General features: G+C 51.5%; 9 protein-coding genes across 9 annotated transcripts; 7 read left to right on the top strand and 2 right to left on the bottom strand.

Annotated features, from left to right (window-relative positions):
- Window positions 1–206: 206 nt before the first annotated feature.
- POX_a00513 (uncharacterized protein) lies at window positions 207–1,754 on the bottom strand (the record flags this gene model as incomplete). The annotated part of the gene is made up of 1 exon (XM_050109454.1): window positions 207–1,754. One exon carries the CDS (start codon window positions 1,752–1,754, stop codon window positions 207–209), a length of 1,548 nt encoding a protein of 515 aa, XP_049973222.1.
- Window positions 1,755–4,458: 2,704 nt separating this feature from the next.
- POX_a00512 (Endo-1,4-beta-xylanase A) lies at window positions 4,459–5,223 on the top strand (the record flags this gene model as incomplete). Its single annotated transcript, XM_050109453.1, has 2 exons — window positions 4,459–4,751; window positions 4,824–5,223. 2 exons carry the CDS (start codon window positions 4,459–4,461, stop codon window positions 5,221–5,223), a joined length of 693 nt encoding a protein of 230 aa, XP_049973221.1.
- Window positions 5,224–5,631: 408 nt separating this feature from the next.
- On the top strand, window positions 5,632–6,285 carry POX_a00511 (uncharacterized protein; the record flags this gene model as incomplete). The annotated part of the gene is made up of 2 exons (XM_050109452.1): window positions 5,632–5,727; window positions 5,866–6,285. The coding sequence occupies 2 exons, from the start codon at window positions 5,632–5,634 to the stop codon at window positions 6,283–6,285; spliced, it is 516 nt and encodes a 171-aa protein (XP_049973220.1).
- A 1,784-nt stretch (window positions 6,286–8,069) lies between these two features.
- POX_a00510 (uncharacterized protein) lies at window positions 8,070–8,461 on the top strand (the record flags this gene model as incomplete). The annotated part of the gene is made up of 2 exons (XM_050109451.1): window positions 8,070–8,263; window positions 8,428–8,461. The coding sequence occupies 2 exons, from the start codon at window positions 8,070–8,072 to the stop codon at window positions 8,459–8,461; spliced, it is 228 nt and encodes a 75-aa protein (XP_049973219.1).
- Window positions 8,462–9,018: 557 nt separating this feature from the next.
- On the bottom strand, window positions 9,019–10,053 carry POX_a00509 (uncharacterized protein; the record flags this gene model as incomplete). The annotated part of the gene is made up of 2 exons (XM_050109450.1): window positions 9,019–9,374; window positions 9,963–10,053. The coding sequence occupies 2 exons, from the start codon at window positions 10,051–10,053 to the stop codon at window positions 9,019–9,021; spliced, it is 447 nt and encodes a 148-aa protein (XP_049973218.1).
- Window positions 10,054–10,171: 118 nt separating this feature from the next.
- On the top strand, window positions 10,172–12,769 carry POX_a00508 (General transcription and DNA repair factor IIH helicase subunit XPB; the record flags this gene model as incomplete). Its single annotated transcript, XM_050109449.1, has 3 exons — window positions 10,172–10,199; window positions 10,261–10,377; window positions 10,437–12,769. 3 exons carry the CDS (start codon window positions 10,172–10,174, stop codon window positions 12,767–12,769), a joined length of 2,478 nt encoding a protein of 825 aa, XP_049973217.1.
- A 190-nt stretch (window positions 12,770–12,959) lies between these two features.
- POX_a00507 (uncharacterized protein) lies at window positions 12,960–13,220 on the top strand (the record flags this gene model as incomplete). The annotated part of the gene is made up of 1 exon (XM_050109448.1): window positions 12,960–13,220. One exon carries the CDS (start codon window positions 12,960–12,962, stop codon window positions 13,218–13,220), a length of 261 nt encoding a protein of 86 aa, XP_049973216.1.
- Window positions 13,221–14,493: 1,273 nt separating this feature from the next.
- Window positions 14,494–16,158, top strand: POX_a00506 (Oxidoreductase ptaJ; the record flags this gene model as incomplete). Its single annotated transcript, XM_050109447.1, has 5 exons — window positions 14,494–14,647; window positions 14,711–15,013; window positions 15,097–15,456; window positions 15,531–15,938; window positions 16,058–16,158. The coding sequence occupies 5 exons, from the start codon at window positions 14,494–14,496 to the stop codon at window positions 16,156–16,158; spliced, it is 1,326 nt and encodes a 441-aa protein (XP_049973215.1).
- A 391-nt stretch (window positions 16,159–16,549) lies between these two features.
- Window positions 16,550–18,103, top strand: POX_a00505 (uncharacterized protein; the record flags this gene model as incomplete). Its single annotated transcript, XM_050109446.1, has 2 exons — window positions 16,550–16,988; window positions 17,106–18,103. 2 exons carry the CDS (start codon window positions 16,550–16,552, stop codon window positions 18,101–18,103), a joined length of 1,437 nt encoding a protein of 478 aa, XP_049973214.1.
- Window positions 18,104–18,154: the final 51 nt, after the last annotated feature.

Raw genomic sequence — 18,154 nt, 5'->3', positions numbered from 1 at the left:
AAGGCAATCAGCCCACTATGCCTCTGCAATCCTCTCCTGTTTGAAGCCAGCAGAGCGAGACGGTTGTTGTTTGACATTACAGCTACACTTGAACAAGAATAGTCAATCAGGTGTCGTTGCACATGTTGCAGGAGATCACGCAGTGATGGTCAGGTTTTGGAGTTTAGTAAAAATACAGATCAGAATCCACCAAAGCCAGCTCACGACTATTGCCAGCCAGGACCCTGTTGATTCCACCCACCACCATGTTGCCCGTTAGGATGATAAGGAGGATAATGGTACTGTCCCTGAGATGGCTGTTGTCCGGGAGGCATAGGCACTGGATGATGCTGCCCTGGGAACGAGTGAGGAAATGCCGGATGGTTCATGCCCGGGCCAAGTGGGGGAAAGGACATGCCCGGCATTGGTGGGGGGAGGCCCGGCGGCCAGGCGCCGGGGTATGGAGGCGGAGGTGGAGGAGCGAAGTTGACGCCAGAGTTGGGTGCCTGATAAGGTGGTTGGATGTATGGCTGATTCGGCTGGTAGGACTTTGAATGAACTACTGGCGGTGGCGGTGGCGGCGGCGGAGCGAAGGAGGGCTGGCCCGGAGGTGGAAAGCGCGATGAGAAGGGCTCTTCAGGCCTATAGGAATTCTCACTGGTGCGAGATCTTGACCTACGACGGGGACGACTGGGGGAACGCGAGCCACGAGGTCGGCGATACTCACGATCCCGGTCGTTCGCGCGGCTTCCTCCGTGTGAACGAGATCGGTCGCTGTCATCACTCAGCGAGCTCTCGCTGTATCTCCGTTTGACAGTTCCGCGAGATCTGCTGTGGCTTCGAGAACGACTGCGTGGTGACCCTGGCCGCCGTTTCATTTGTTGACAGAATGCACGAGACCAGCCATAATACGTCTCACCATCCAGAATCTCGCCGGTGATCTCATCTCGAGTAATCCGTTGGCCAAGCTCGTCGATATCCATGTGGTCATCATCTTTGACGAGGTCTTCCGTAGCGTAGATCTGGTCCACCTCTGACATAAAGTCTTTCAAAACCCGAACAAGCGATTGGTCTGCTGGACCCGCCAGAAATTGCAATGGCTTGATACTGTCCGGGCGAAGCGGAATAGTCGAATTAGGAATGATATGAGGTATCCAGTTGCCTGCAGGAAGGTCGTAGTATGGGGTCGAAGGATCGCCGTGTGTAGGTGGCATGACATAAGGTGCTTCTTTGCCGGCAGGCCTTTTGGCGCCATCGGGCTCGTCGATTAAGACATCAGCCGATGCCTGGCCACTCACAATGCCAGTGGTTGCCGAATTCTTCACAGTCTCGCGCAGCTTCTGCATCAGCTCAGGGCCAAAGTACCCATTCTCAGACCAAATGTCCAGCAGCTCATGGAGGCGCTGATGATGACGAGGGTGCTTTTGTTGATCATATGCAGCAGCACAACCAACCAGCTCAATCGCATGGGATTGCAGAGACCCGCTAAGCGTGGAGAAGGTGGCCGTTGTGTCGAGGTGGTACTTGCTGTGATGCAACAGATCATTGAGGAGATACAAGATGTGAAGTCGGCGACGCTTGAGGGAGGTCCCCGGTCCGGGTTTATGGGCTGTGGACGCCCCGGTGCTTGTGCCTACTGCTGCCGTCTCACCCGAGAGGCTAGCTAATGCGACAAGATACTTGGCTAGTCCACTCACGCGATTTGCGGAGGAGGCGACATGTTCAAGTAACCATGCTTTACACGCCTGTGTCGACCGAGAGCCTTTTTTTAGCATGACTGGGGCGTGATGGGAGAAGAGAGCTAGTCACGGATCAGACCTGGATATTTGCTGGGGAGCAATGGTTCAGCGCACGGTCAAGGGCTGAATGAAAGAAGGTGATATCATCCCGTGCGACAGACAAGGGATCTGGGCGTAAAAGTCCAGCTGCAAATGAAGCTTTCGCGATAGCGATCTGGTGAGAAGCCATTGATCATCTGAGACACCAGTGCCATGAAGCTGGAAAGCATCTAGCACGGGAATCCGTCACAGCATCCAGAGCTGCGAGCCACAGCCGCTTATCACACGTGACTGTAACAGCCATCGGACCGGCGATAAGCTATTGGCATGCAGCAGGATTAGTGCCTGAGGTCTCTAATAACTCACCTGACCATCTTTGCTGTAATGGTGTTCTAGAATCCTGGACCCTTTTGATCGAGCGTCTGATGCTACAGCGTGTGGATCGACGTCTGGCAGATCTGGTGTGTTGTTCGATTATTTAGCAGTCGCAAGGGCTTCTTTTTGTTAAACTTCAGCGTTGACTTTTTCAGTGTTTACAATGTACTGGAAAAACATCACGTCCATGTAGAGGCAGGGCCCAAAGTCGCGACAGCCAAGCGACTCTAAGTGTCCCCCGGTGCATCATACATCTGGAGGTTACTCAAAAGAAATATATACAGGAATCAAGACGGATATATTGCATTTATTAATCAATTGAAGTGTAATGAGCATCAAGAGGAAATATGTTCTAGTTTTTCATGCTGTACAAAGGGCACGAAGAACATGTTAGACAATCATCTGTTGATCCAAGGTCCTTGGTCCCAGGTTAGATTTGTCAGGAATGATCCCCACGTTCATCAGCCCGGGGGGAAATATAGGTATGTATGTTGTTCCCTCGTTTTTGAGGACAGTCAGACCATAATCGGCTCCAGTAGCTGCCCGCTCGTAACAGGCTGTGTCTCTTCCTGCATTTGCTACGTGCCGAGGCCTACATACACCAGAAGTGGAATTCTTCTCGACCTGTTCGGCAGACTCCACACATGTCAATAATAGCCCTTGCTCCAAACCCTCACCGTCTATATTCAAATTATTGACTACTGTCTACGTACACAATCGTGCGCCGCAAAAGACACCGGTACGAGTGAGTGACGGTTTTAAAGAACGTGGCTTGGAGAACCACAATTGATTCGACCTCCATAGAAAGAATGAGCATGACCGTGGATGAACTTTCTGAGGTCTGCATGATCGATTCCTCTGAGAGCTTCGGAAGTATCGGATACAAAACATGCATCTTTTTGCCGGTGTCTTACAGTAATCTGGAGTCCAATATCGCCTGTCAAGTTGAAGAAGCCTGGTAGATGAAGAGTGGGGTCCACATTGAATGCCGCATGGTGCAGCGTCACCGCCTTCAACCGCCAATTGCACCCCTAAATCAATTTATGGAGATTGCTTAGCTGTCACAACAGACGCCATGGCGTTTTGATCCTCCCGGCTGCTTTCCAGCCGAATCATCCTGCACGAACTGTTTACTATTGGATATGCATTTTTGCCCACTAGGATAGCTGACCGTGAGAAAGTGGAGGACTCTGCAAAATTGAGCGTGGGGCAAGGACGCGTCTCACATTCAAGATTGTTCTGCACTCTCCGCATCGAAATACTATCTGTTTGCTCCAACACGATCATGAGTCAATCTTCGGGCAAAGCCTTATGGAATGGAGTTATGTGACCGAGTGGGGCATCACCTCAAAATCTTCTTCATGGACTTTCTCGACCCTTCGTAAAGGAACTTGAGTGATCACTCGCCATTCTTCCACCCAATTAGTGATCGGTAAATCATCGGCAGTTTTGTGGTCGGCCTTCGGAAGCGCTCTTCCGTCCGCGCTTCCAGAAAGAGACATGATAATCATCAACCGTGGGGGGTGCTCCGTTTCAGTTGTACAAGACAAGGGTCCGGATGGAGACCGAAGAACATTAGGCTGGACGAACTGTCAGATCTCAGGATGAGCGGTGGAGTTAAAGTTCACATCGAAGAGGCCACTATGATCTGGAAGCACGAAGCCCAGATGGCGTTCGACGGAGAATTGCCATCTTCGTCGATAGGGCACACTCCACTTTGTTTCAGGGTCCATTGGAATCCGGTTCAGGAACAGGGTCCGACGCTACTTTTAGCCGAATATCTGGTAATCAGTCAGAGGAAATTTGACTTTGCCAATTGTGCACGGTTTGACGTATGAACGCAGTCCAGAGGTCTTCTTACAACTCAATTGATGGAACAATTTGACTCGTCAAGGGCCCGTCACTTGGAAGATCTGCCTGAATCGGTTCAACATTTGGGGATGCCGTCTGGATGACCAGATTTGCTGCACGGGTATGAAAGGGGAGAGACAAAACCGTACTTTCTGAATTCGGGGAATGATTTTAATCCCTTTCTACCTATTGCTCAATCTACGTTAGGGACTAGCTTGATTATGGTGGTGCCACATTAATCTCACCTCTGTGGAGTACCCACCAATGTTGTGCCTCCATCATATTGCACTTTCAAGAAACATCCATCTTCAGGGTAAAATGAGAAAGTCCCATCTAGAGTCACTCTGGGCACTTGAACAGACATTTAAAGGTTGAGAATCCCCGTTCCAATGTTGAAGAAGAAACCATCTTCAAGAGCACTTCACACACACTCTCTCTCTCTCATCAATCGTATTCACCCGAATCAGCCGTCAAGATGCTCTTCACCAACTACCTCTCTGTCCTGCCCGTCCTCATGGGCCTCGCGGCCCCGGCCATGTCCTCCCCTGTCAACGTCACCGAGTCTGTGCTTGACAAGCGTGCCTCGACCGTCCTCCACGACAGCAAGGACGGTGTCGACGGCGCTGGCTTCTACTACTCGCTCTACAACGACAACAAAGCCTCCGTTGGCTACACCGAGTACTCTGATAGCGGTCGTTTCGAGCTGGGCTGGAACACTCCCAACAAGGAGTTCCTTGGTGGAAAGGGTTTCCGTGGCGGTGCTCCTCGGTGAGTTTTTACTCTTTTCCGTGCTTTATTGCTCCCTCTTGACCTGAACCCATTCAAGCTGACTCTTCATAGCACCATCTCCTGGGACGGTTACTTCAAGGCTTCTGGTGACTGGACTCTTGCCATCTACGGATGGACCCGTGACCCCGTGACCGAGTGGTACATTGTTGACTCTCACGGTTCTGGTACTCCTGGCAATGGACACATCCTCGGTCAGGTCTACAGCGACGGCGGTGTCTACGACGTCTACAGCTTGGACTACAACAACGTTCCGGAGATCTACGGCGCCACCAGCTTCAAGCAGTACTGGTCCGTCCGTCGCGAGCACCGCACCACTGGCACCGTCAACGTGGCCAACCACTTCAACGGTTGGAAGAAGCTTGGCTTGAGACCCGGTAACCCCGTTTTCCAGATGATCACTCTCGAGGGCTTCAAGGGTGAAGGTTACCTTGACTTCACCGTCCGCCACTAAGCGGGAGGGGAAAGAGAATGTTGGTGCAATGAGAATTGTGTGACAAAGAGTGATTTTGCATTGATCGTGAAGGCTGGAGGGAATGTCAATGGCAGGCTCCGTTGGTCCTGTCCTCACAATCAGTTGGAAGGACGTGGTGATAAAAAGCAGGATCTGTTAATCAATTCGGACTCGTCGCCTTGGTGCCAAATCTTTGGAGGTATTGGAGTGAATTAGATCCACCTCCCTGTACCTGGAGTATCCTAATGAAATCTGCCACTTTCTTTACTCATCTCACTGCATTACTCAAATACATCTGCAACTTCGATGCATACCGAAGACCAGGTAATCAAGGTTAAGTGCATTGTGCTTTGCTATTTCACGCAATTGCTTACATGGGCGATAAAGTCAAGCCACCTGCCGATATGGATGTACAGAAGTAACATCAACACAGGCAGTCGGAAACTTGCATTCTTCGATGAGCAACACAAGGCGCTCATTGATCAGCTGGCTGCTTCCGCCACTGTGAGTCGAGTCAAGACGGCAGATGCGGCAATTCGACACTTGGCATAAAACACACCCCACGCTATCATAGCCACGGATGAGGGATTGATCAAACGTGACAATCATGAAGTCTTGGAAAAGCTGCGGTCGTATGTTCAGAATGGCGGAATCGCCGTGGTGGGCCTGCATTTCCCAAGCTGTGTCACCCAGAGTGCTTTCGACAACTTCTTCTCGTCTGGGTTCGATCTTCCTTGGAAACGGGGAGCTTACCACCGCACCGACTTCCAGCTTCAGCGGTCCTGCGTGTTACCCAGGGGGGTTTCCCACTCTTCTTTTCCTCCACCATACAGCATGAAGGTACTGCATGTTCGAAATGCTCGACCTCGTGAGAGAATTTTCGTTCCAGTCAGCGGTGCCACCACCCAATCTCATGTTCTCAGTGCTGAGCCAGTGGATGCTTCGCAGGCTGCTGTGACTGGAGCTAAGATTGGGAATGGGTACCTCGCATACTGTGGCGATGTCAACGCAGAGGCTGGTTCGGACCTTGTGATTCTGTCCCTTTGCGGGCTACGAGGTTAAGCCTCAGAATACGACTCATGCAGAAGAAAGGGACGAAACTATCTAAAGACTTCATATCAATGTGAGGTGATGGTCAGTTGGTATTTGCTTCAAAGCCTCTCGGATGTCCTATTGTTTGCGATCAGACTATTGAACTACCATTATCTCAAATCCAAGCCGACCAATCAGCCAAGGATCTATATGCGAAGACCTCACCATGTGTCAAAGTACTGCCACTGCCGTCCTGCCGTTGCCTTGTTCCTGGGTGGCAGCAAATACAAGGCGTATTCACTCACAACACGTATATACGCGGATAGCGACCCCACGGACCCCGTGCTGAGCTGAAACGCAAGCCTGTACACCTCCGATGCTAAATTTCTGTTCGAGTCACAAGGGCCAACCCCGCGGACCCCGTGCTGGGCTACAGCACGAGTCTTCAATCATGTAGATATACATATGTGCCGTGAGTGAGTCTGGAGTAGTAATGTGAATACAGTAAAGAAAAAAAAATCAATCATGTCAAGACATTGATCCGGGACCACGTGAGGTCATGCAGTCTGGACTGATGTAGTAGCCTATGAGAGGGAGCCTAGTGTTAGTAGACCGGCACAAGTTGACTAATAGGAGCACATGGTCATCTTCGCTGCGCCTACATCTATCTACTGGGCACTAGGCAGTGCGCAATTAGCAATGCACAGGCTCTGATTCGAGATTGTTTTTCTGTGGCGTAACCCAAGAGATCCACACAAATGCGAAGCATCGTAGAACAGTGGCTTACATCTTAAATGTGCTTTTATTCATGCTGTTATTTTCTAATATCGCCAGTGCTTTACTAGGTCGCATAGCAGTGAACATGCTCAAAGTGCACCGCCAAAGCAAACTGCAGTTCTCTCGTCCACTTCGGGTAGTGGGGGGAACAGAATCCTGCCCCACTCTTTCGGCCGGTGCTGGTACGTCAGCCCTGGGCTGTAATTGACTGGATTGGCAGGTATCTACCTACTCGCCGGATTTCTATTCTACGGGGTACAGCCATTGCCTGAGTCCCGGTTGCGCTGTTGTTGTATAGAAAGCGATTCTTATGTTGAGGCGGTGCGGATTTTCCTCTAATGAGATCGACTCCTGTGATAGGAGTTCCCAAGAGTAGGAACACAAGCCTAGACTGGATTTTGAGATATTTAAATGTCGCAATGGTCAGGCCATCGATTAGGCCATTGTGCATCAGCTCATTTGGCCCCGCAGCCATGTGATATGCAAGTGACATGATTCGTTTCCTCAGTACACAGCTGATCAATATAGTACAGTACCATACGGGCTATGGGCAGTATCCTTCTAGTGTCTCAGAGTGCCTGGCGTGCATATCCATAGAGATTCATCGTCAGATGAAGTACCAGTACCTGCTTGGACAGTGCAACAGGGTACCCAGCCGGATCGTCCAAGGTACCGAGTGGTGCACGGAATTGTGGAGTCTCAAGGTCTCCCCCACACGGATCGCTCGTGCCTTGGGATGGTCTGACTTGCTCAGCGGTCGACCATCCGACAGTCATAAATAAACCATATTCCCTTCTTGTAAAGGGCAGATTGTTATGCCCTGAAACAGATCACCTGTGTGTAGACCTCCTCGTTTCTTCAACGCTGTCAATAAGGCCAACCAACCCCGCCTTGGAAGTTCAGTCTCAAACACACTACCTGCCCTTTTTGATGTTGATTTCGCCCTAAGCCTTGGCTCCAATCACTCCAACACACTTTCTACCTTCAACATCCTTTGACTCACTTTCAAACGAATTACCTGCCTATCATCAGTCACTATGGCATTTGTGATGGCTGCTCAGATCACGCGCCCATTGATTCGACGCTTCTCCGCCCACCGACCACAGCCTGATACTCGTGCAGCTCGCGCAGTGGCCATGTCGTGCATCGTTTCTGGCGTCGTACTTCCTTTTGTGCCGCCTGCTCTTGAAAGCTCCAGACAGCGAAACGGCAACTCTTCTGAGAAGACCAAGTATGTCTCCCATCCCTGTCAGCCCTCATTTTCCTTTTGACCTCACTGCGTGAATGCTCGGCGGCTGTGCAGCTTGCCGAGTCTGAAATCAACACGCCAACGAGCCGATTTATACTCTTACTCATGTACTTATGCACGCATAGAGACTGACCAAAACTCCGTAGACCCCACCCACCCTTGTGCTTCCACGCTCGTTAGCATCGATGTTGTTTCGAGCATCAGCGCGACAAGTTGAGACGGCGTTTCATGAGTCGCGGTGGCTTCATATGATCATGGCCCTCGGCACTCAGTGCTGGCACGCGGATTGAGGCGTGATGATCCTTTGCATTTTTACTGAAAGGCGTTACGGATGGGATTCGCCAACGACATGGCTGGTCGGGATATCTTTTGCTGATTGAACTATGACTTTATCCTTTCACTCCTTCCAATAATTCCCATCCACTAGGGTAGATTCTTATCTGTTCTACTTTGTGGCCAATTTGTCCACGAACGCAGGACTTGGTTAGTTTAAAGGGCTTCAAGAGTTTCCGTGGTTGAGAAAATGAAACAGGAGCTTGCATTATTCCTACATCACCATACAAATCAAATGACAGTCTGGTAAACACGAAGACCCATCTTGCGAGAATCTGGTGTACCCAAGATAAGACCCATTCAACTTGTAGAGCCTCATCCCTGACAGGTCAGAGTTTCTTCTGACCCAACACTTTTTTTTCATGTACAGATCTGAAAGCACGGTAGCATTCTGACTTCAGCCTTTAGCTGAAGCGGTTGCCTCTCGGTGGTCGATACGGTTCAACGGTCTCGTACTTTCCCTTCTCCAGCACACGTTCCGCTTCATCCATGGGCTCATGCCGGGTCGCTGCCGGGTCATGCGAGGCTTCGGCACTCGGCGACGCAACGTCGTCAGCGGCATGTTGATACCGGGTCATGTTGGCGCGCTTCAAGCTCGGATCATCGGATGGGTATTGCGGAGTCGTGGTCATGCCGGCCTGTCGCTTGTGCTCTGTTTCCATCGCCCTCATCTGAGCCTTCCGGGAGACCTCGGCTTCAAATCGAGCCTGGCGGTCGGCATTGATTGACTGCTTGGCAAAGTAGTAGGCTCCGCCACCAGCTAGAAGGCAGGAAAAAGGTCAATTTTATCCCGATCTTGAGTTGCCGAGCATGCAGGCAGAGTTGCATTGACAACTGCATCGTTCAGGGGAGAGGAAAACCAACCGATGCAAAGGGCGCCCCAGCCAATCCTATATGAGTCGAACAAGGGTCCATTCATCAGCTCCATGTCCACGGAATCAACCCATGCCGGCAATATCTAGACGTGTAACCAATTGTACACTTACCAGGTTGATCGGATCTAATAAATGGACCTTCGGTTAGCTTGAGATTTCGAGTGCATCAGAGGAAAAAGGACCGCTTACAGTATTCATAGCGGCGTGATGCGACCGATCTGAATCAAATGTGTCGGGGAAAAGAAATATGGCATGATCTTCCCATACGTCAGTTGAGATTAGAGCTAGCTCCGCGGCTAGAGCCTTGCTGCCTCAGGCAAGGATAATGTCGTACTCTTCGAGCCTCAAGATAACGGATCACTTCCCAGGACCGACATCTCCAAACTAATCTCTTCAACTCGGCGTATAAATCACGGAGGCACACTTAATTCTCACGTCCAACGACAGTTCTGGGCAAGCCGCTTTCCGCTCACTCTCATCTGCTTCTGTGCTGGAGCAGCGAAGCTTCCCAAGCGCGTACGCCACCCTCGCCGCTTGTTCTCCGCGGCGCTTCCGTCGTGGCATGCAGTCCTGAAAACTTCGGGCTTGAGGCGGTTCTCGTCTCGTACGGCTTCCACTGAGCCTTCTTTCGCTACTTCGTCTTCCTTCGCTTGTGTCGCCCTTGGTTTCAAAAATCGATAATATGCCCCCCAAGCGCAAAGCCGCTGATGGTAAGTCACTACGCTCTTGTCGGCTCCTGGACGACGACATAGGCTGACGCCACTTTTACAGTCGGTCGACCTACAAGCGATTCTAAGCGAGCTACACCTGTCCCAGATGTCACAGAAATCTCTAGCAGTGATGAATACTCAGATCCGGATGACGGGCCAGTGGAGGACAACCTGAAAGGTAGAGTGAAGCGCTCCCCGCACGTTCCAAAAACTTGCTTGCTAAGCCTAGTGGGAGAGAAGATGTTGTGAACAAATTCTCGCTGGAGTCTTTCAGCAAGCGCACGCAATCTCAAAAAACCGACCCTCGATTTGGCTACAAGGATCTGTCGTATCTCCCTCTCAAGCGCGACCATTACAATCGACCGCTGTGGATCGAGCCGGTGAAAGGCACGATCACGCTGGAGAGTTTCTCGCCGCTCGCGCCACAAGCCCAAGACTTCTTGACTACTATTGCCGAACCGCTTTCACGTCCCACCCACCTTCATGAGTATCGTCTCACCGGCCACAGTCTTTACGCCGCGGTATCGGTTGGTCTGAAGCCAGAGGACATTGTCGAGTTCCTGGACCGTCTGTCCAAGACTCCGCTGCCCGAAAGTATTTCGCAGTTCATCACCGAATTCACCAAATCATATGGCAAAATCAAGATGGTGTTGTACCATAATAGGTACTATGTGGAAACGGTCGAGCCAGAGATGCTGCAGATGCTTTTGAAGGACGAGGTCATTGGCCCGCAGAGAATCTCGAACGAGGAAGGAATCATTGAACGAGCGGCACCCAAGATGGGTGCCCTTGTCATCCCGGGAACAAAAGACGCAGCCGGCGTGAGAGAAACTGCTGGGCAGACAAAATCATCTGGTGCGGGCCAAACAGAGGCTGAAGGCGACAGGCAAAATTACGGCATCGATGACATCGGAGACGAGCCAGCAGAGGCTCTTACATACAGTTTCGAGATTCCGCCCGAGGGTGTCGAGGTGGTCAAAGCCCGTTGTCAGGCTATTGGCTGTCCGGCCTTGGAGGAGTACGACTTCCAAGGTGACACCATCAACCCTAACCTGGACATGGATTTGAAGCCCACGGCGCGAATTCGTCCATATCAGGAAATGAGTCTTAGTAAAATGTTTGGTAACGGGCGAGCCAAGAGCGGTATCATCGTTCTTCCCTGCGGTGCCGGTAAGACCCTCGTGGGTATTACGGCGGCGGCCACCATCAAGAAGGGAACGATCGTGCTGTGCACCAGTTCGATGTCTGTCGTTCAGTGGCGCAACGAATTCCTGCGGTGGACTACTATTGATCCCGGCGATATTGCCATCTTCACGTCTGACCACAAAGAGAAATTTAAACGATCGACGGGTATCATTGTGTCGACATATTCCATGGTGTCACAGACTCGAACCCGGTCTTACGATGCCGAGAAAATGATGAATTGGCTTCAAGGCCGCGAATGGGGGATGATGATTCTCGACGAGGTGCACGTCGTGCCGGCTTCTATGTTCCGAAAAGTGACATCTGCGATTGCTGCGCAAACCAAGCTCGGTCTTACGGCCACTCTGCTCCGCGAAGACGATAAGATCAAGGACCTGAATTTCTTGATCGGGCCTAAACTGTATGAAGCGAACTGGATGGAACTCGCTGCACAGGGCCACATTGCTAAGGTTCAGTGCGCTGAGGTGTGGTGCCCCATGACGACGGAATTCTACTCGGAGTATCTGCGAGCCAGCTCGCGAAAACAAGCGCTACTCTACATTATGAATCCCCGCAAGTTCCAGGCCTGTCAGTATCTGATCGACTTCCATGAGAAGCGAGGTGACAAGATCATCGTGTTCTCGGATAACGTCTACGCCTTGGAGAAGTACGCGCGCAAGTTGAACAAGGCTTTCATTTACGGCGGAACCGGTCAGAATGAGCGTTTGCGAATTCTGGAGAATTTCCAGCACAATGAACAAGTCAACACCATCTTCCTGTCGAAGATTGGCGACACGTCGCTTGACTTGCCCGAGGCGACATGTCTCATCCAGATCTCCTCTCATTACGGTTCCCGACGTCAGGAAGCTCAGCGTTTGGGACGCATTCTTCGAGCCAAGCGCCGTAATGACGAAGGATTCAATGCATTCTTTTACTCGCTGGTCTCCAAGGACACCAGTGAGATGACTTACTCGTCCAAACGACAAGCCTTCTTGGTCGATCAGGGATACGCCTTCAAGGTGATTACCCATCTGCAAGGTATCGACGACTACGAGGGTCTACACTACGCCACGCCGTCAGAACGCCGCGAGCTGCTCACCGAAGTGATGCTGCAGAACGAGGCGTCTGCAGATGTTGAGCAAGTCACGGATGACCTGTTCTCCATGCGCAGTGGTGGGCGCAGCGCGGCTGCTGCGAAGAAGGCCAAGGCGAAACGCAGTGCCGCCACTCTCAGCGGTCTGGCTGGCGGTGATGACATGGCGTACATTGAATACAACAAGAGTAAGAACAAGCAGTTGAAGGAGAAGGCGGCCCAGCATCCTTTGTTCCGGAAGATGGAGCGGGATCGTCAACGCCGCAAGAAAGAGCGCGATGCTGCGTTGAAATAGTTTTGCGTCCGCCCGCACAGGGCCACAAAACAAGAAACTCTTATTTCGGGACTATCGAGGGCTTGGATTTTATATCTGTTTTCGAGGGAGAGACATTGCTCCAACAAAGTTGTCGGGCGAGGTTTCATGTACGGGTGAGTAGCAAGCGACTCACGCGCTGGTACCATCGTCTCATTCTTCCAGCAAGAGCATGGCCTTGTATGTTCCCGCCCTTTCAGACCGTGCATCTTCAAATGTAATTATCATCTGCCTTGTTAGGAAGCTTTCTTTGGGGTACGAGGTCGAAGACATGCCGATCCCACTGATTAGGGATAGGATTGAATGCGGGTCTGCCAGTGTATCTCCTCCACGTATTGGTCCCCGTGATGCCAGGTACTATAACCAAGCTCATTCCATCTGGGCCTCATTCGAAAAATTCAACGTCGTACAAATTGAAACTAGCTTAGAGTAGCTCACTCCTCAATGTTCAAATCAGGACCAATACTAGGTAGCATTCGAGGGACTTTGCCTTGAAGTGCGGCTCTCGCGCGCTTCTTCGCCCGAACCACCGAGCTGACAGATCTTGGGCCCCCCCCTCCCCCCAAGTCGTGCAGCCAAATTCACCACGAGCTTGCATGCGTTTGATGCACCTCAAGGATGGACATTCCATGTGAATGCCGGTATACCGTCTCCACTCGCTTTGTCAGAATCTGGCCACTCGGCAGGGCTGGCCCCAGCAGTGGGCCTCAACCGCGATCTGTCAGCAAGCCAGGCCCAGATGCCTCACTGTCAGATTTCTCGAGCTTCCAGGGAGACAAACCATGGATTGTGTCGTTTGCGATTCAAGATGGGGGCTTCACGCGTGAGATGTCGTTTTGCTTTTGATTGTCCACCTTGTCATTGGGCGAGAGGACCTAGCGACTACCACAAGTGATCTCTCCCAGGTATACCATGCGGAAATGCTGGCGCGTTAAAAGACATTCCCGTCACCATCTGAAGACATGCCGAGAGAAATTGTCTTCCAAATTGTCATGCGCTCCGCTAGGATTGCCGCATCAACTGCTTCCAAGGTCCACCCCGCAGTGTTTGGTAGTACAAACCAAACATGACGTCTTCGTATCGATGTCTCCGCCTTTTTTCCCCCAAGATTCTCTCTCGCGTTCGTTGCCGATGAACAATCAATTGTGTTTCCGGATGGTTTGATTGGCAGGGCATTTTTTTATTATTTTAGGGTAGCTTCTTTTGTCATGAGCTAATGAATCACGGGATACACGTCTGGGTGCGTATCAGTCGGAATGGCTGGGTCGTAGTAATCATGGCAGTCACTGGACTAGTCACTACACAGTCACAAGTTTGTCTTACTAGGGTCCATCTGGCTAGTGGCCATACTTAAACAAGTCGGAGATCTGGTCGTTACTGTGGTCCAGACCCAAATGGTTGGAAATACGACTTCCAAGCATGTCACACGCAAATCCTGTGGTTCATGATGACAAGACAAAAGGCATTTAAAATCCAACATGATCCCCCGAATGACCCAGACATCTCCCCGCATCAATCAACGTTTAATACTCGGTCGCTTGCCAGTTGGCGGACAGCTTCCGCGACAGCTCTGCTCCACTCACCTTCGCGTGACGAATTCACGACATCACTCGATTAGTTCACTCAGCTGCCCATTTCAGAGGTTGCCTCATTCCTTCCATCTGGTCCCTGAACAATCCCGCAGGCAATATAGGACTGTATCAACAATGGCAACCGCGCACAAGGTCCATCTTTCCGCAAGCTCCGACGTGGGAGTCTTCAGCCATGGGGCAAAGGAGGAGACAGCCCGCGCGGCGAGTGAGGCTTTGCAGGCAGATATGGAGAAACACCATGTCTTCTTCAATGATCAAGGCTTTCATAGTCAGTACAATTTCCCATCCTTTTAAGCTTGTCTTGTGAATTCAGTATTGACCGCAGCGTCAGATCACATCCCCCATTCGCTACTGAGTATCTATGCTGTCGGCGGTTCGGCCGACGATATCCGCGCAGCATTCGGAAGGAATCAATCATATCAGCGGCCGGTCTTACCCACCGACGATGAGTTGGTGGGCAAGATGCACCAGACGGGCAATCTGAGGGAATACTTTGGACAGGAGAAAAACTACCCAAATTTCCTGTCTTTCTTTCAAAAACAGATTGACGACAAGGGCGTGGATGCAATCTTGAATGAGTATTTGTTCGCCGAGAACGGGCAGGCAGAGAACCTGTTGTGTCGACTGTGGGGAGGTTTGTCATTCGTTCCACCATGATTGATTCTCTTATTGAATCCTGCGAAAGAATTGTTCTGACGATCATCTTGCTCCTCACAGGCCTGGTTCATCCATTGATCCATCTCGGATTTGGGCTCGAGTTCAATCAGCCTGCTATCGTGGCCGAGGCGCTTGCCCAGGCCGCTGTTCATGACGACAAGCTTGGCTATGACTTCTTCCTCTCCGCCGAGAAGAAAGCAGGCGCAGTGGGAAAAGCAAGCAGCAAGAGCCTCATACAGCTTTTGAATGAAATTCTCGAAAACGAAGCCTTGGCTACTTCAGCCCAATTCGGCGACAAGAACAAAATCACAGACGGTGTGCTTCGACGAGCATCCCAAGAGATGTTGCACGTCGCCTCGCAATACACGGTTTCAGAAGACCAGGTGGACGAGAAACTGGCCGAGATGATCAACGCTTTTGGTAAGTGGCCCACAGTCTACGGCGACTTGCAACGTGTCGCATTTTGGCAATGCTTGAAACCTAACTCGATCCAGTGTATTATACGAGTGCCGCCCAGCGGCCAAACAAAATGGTCAAGTTGGACTTCTTTTTCATCCACTGTGTCAACTCGGCTATTTTCTTCTCGAGTCTCGTCCATCGACCCAGTCTGAACCAGCAGACCCGGCTGCGTCTGCTAGAGTGGAAGGGCCGCCTCGACCTCCTGATGTATGTTTCGCGTGGATGTCCTGAGTTGAGAAAGGAGGACATTGTGAACCATCCGATCACCAAGGATTGGTCTGCCGTCTTTGCCAGCGCCGCATCACACCCGGCAGATGACGGCCATTTGGTCAAATTTGTCCGCGCAGTTGCGCACGGGGAGCAGGTATGCAAGCCCTTTGACGGCAAACGGCAAGAATCTATGCCGGTTTCAGGCAAGATGTGGCTCCAAATTGCCAACATGGGTGAGTTTGCATAGGGTTGCTTTTTGTTTTTTGTCCTTTTTCACTTCTCTGCCTTCCTGTCTCTCGTGTCCTCGTTGTTACTGTGTCCATGCTCGTGCTAACGGCTCCCGCTCAACCAGCTATCGACTCCACTGTTGGGGAAGAGGATGGCGCGATGTGGATCCGCTCCACAGGTTTCGATGAAGCCTGGGAGAAGATTCCCGCACGCTCTCGTCTTTGAGACATCCATCCCCCTGGACACTTCAGGTGAGAGGTGCCGGTGGGACGGAATCTCGTTAGTGTAGATCAGCGAAATAGTTCAATTTAGACATTCACGTTCACTGCGGTTGATTCAATATGAACTTGGATGACCAGACTCATCGCCTCGGCCTCGGCCGCGAATGTCGATGAGTGGGTCCGGACTCCAAACTCATAGTGAGTCGCGGGCGCTGAAGCAGCCCGAGAATGAAGCTAGCTACGCAAGCCTTGCCTGAATGAAATCGACGGTATAATGAGCTTCAACACAGTCTGTAGAGAGTACAAAATGCAGAGAAGCTTTAGCTGACCATCGAGTCCACGGGTCGAGCCAGAGACCGTTCCTTGGATGTGGAGCTCACGTGGGCAAAAGTTGAATGTGGGGCGTCCCAACAGCTTCACCTTACGACTTTCTCGCAACTCATCAGACGTCCACGTCTGAGTCTTCTTCATCTTCGTCCTCCCCAAGCCATCACCGCCGGAATCGCCCGACTTTCGAGCTTATGATGCCGTCGGATCGAGACTCTGAGGACAAGAACAGCGACACCAATACCAACACCTCTCGAGACCCCCCATCCGAGAACGACCTCAACCCATTCGTTGCCCTCCGACGCTTCGCCGACGAACACGTCTCCGCCGTCCTGCAATCAATCACCGGCCTTCCGTCGACACTTTCTCCCCCACAAACAGACCGCTGGACTATCTTCACGGACGAGGAGACATACGAAAGTACCAAGTATCGCCACCGCGAGAGCGACAGTGAGACCCGCGATCAAAGCCACACATCATCGAGTGGAGCCGACACCAATTCATCCGGTAACCGGGACAACAGCGAAAAGCCTTCTGAAAGCGACGGCAGCCTCCACGTCAAAAAATCCTCATCCTTGGACTCGTCGCCAGAAAGACGACCATCTTCATGAGTTATGGATTCAGACGATTCGCGGCGGCCCTATGAAACGCTTACTGTCGACCCCTATGACCTCAGTGTATATGATCCCTTTGAGCAATCGCCACTGGGATTTCCTCTGCCTCCCGTCCCGAACTTTCATGAAGAATGGGAAAAACAATGGCCATTGAACTACATCTTCTTTAGCGCCTACTCGCCTACTCGTCTCGAGAAAGAGGCGAGGGGTGAGACGAGCCACGGAGATGACACTTTTTCTTCTCTCATCCCCTCGTCCCGCAATCCGAAAGAACCGCAATGGCGCGAAGCATTTGAAGACCTGCTTCGGTTGGAAAATGGACTGCCGCTCCTCGATCACAGTAGAATAATTGCCGGCAGGTCCGAAAACAATGAGCAGTGGTTGAGAGGAGTCCTCAAGCGCGAAAGCATGGGCCCTCGATTCAAGAATGCACTCGTGCACGGTAACGATGGAGATTTGACGATCGAGGTTCGGACGCGCGTCAAGATCCCGGTCATCGAATTGGAATTAACAGAGGAGGAGGAAATCATGCAGGAGAAATTCATGCGTGATATCGACGAGTTACGGCGCAAGGATCCGTTGCTTAGCGAGAGCCAGATATTACGAATCATGGTAGAAAGATACTTTGAACCACCGCCTGGGCTGGAGGAGGCGAGACAGGACAACGACCCACATGCTCGTGATCCCAAGGACTTGTGGCTGGACCAGATCCAGGAACTCGACGAGAGGCTCCGCGCATATCACTTTGTCGCCACTCGCAAAACTGGTGACAACGAGCCTTCTCGCGTCGTCTCCACCTCGTCGCGAACGGAGCAGACTCACTACCCGGACGGTATGTTCTCAAGCAGGAGAGTTGTGACGAAGCAATACGCGGACGGTCGTGAAGAGACAGACTCATTCGACGAGACAAGTCTACCTCATTCCGATGATGGATGGGATGAGGTGAACTCCGAGAACTCCGAGAAACCCAAGTCCAAGTCCAAGGGTGGTTGGTTCTGGAGCAGCTGAAATTTGCTTTGATTGCGATTTCTCCGATCCGATCGATATACCTCTGTCGAA

This window comes from Penicillium oxalicum, chromosome I (assembly GCF_001723175.1).
Source record: "Penicillium oxalicum strain HP7-1 chromosome I, whole genome shotgun sequence".
Lineage (NCBI taxonomy): Eukaryota > Fungi > Ascomycota > Eurotiomycetes > Eurotiales > Aspergillaceae > Penicillium > Penicillium oxalicum.
Note: the sequence above shows the minus strand (reverse complement) of the source record. Positions and strands in the feature narration are given on the sequence as shown.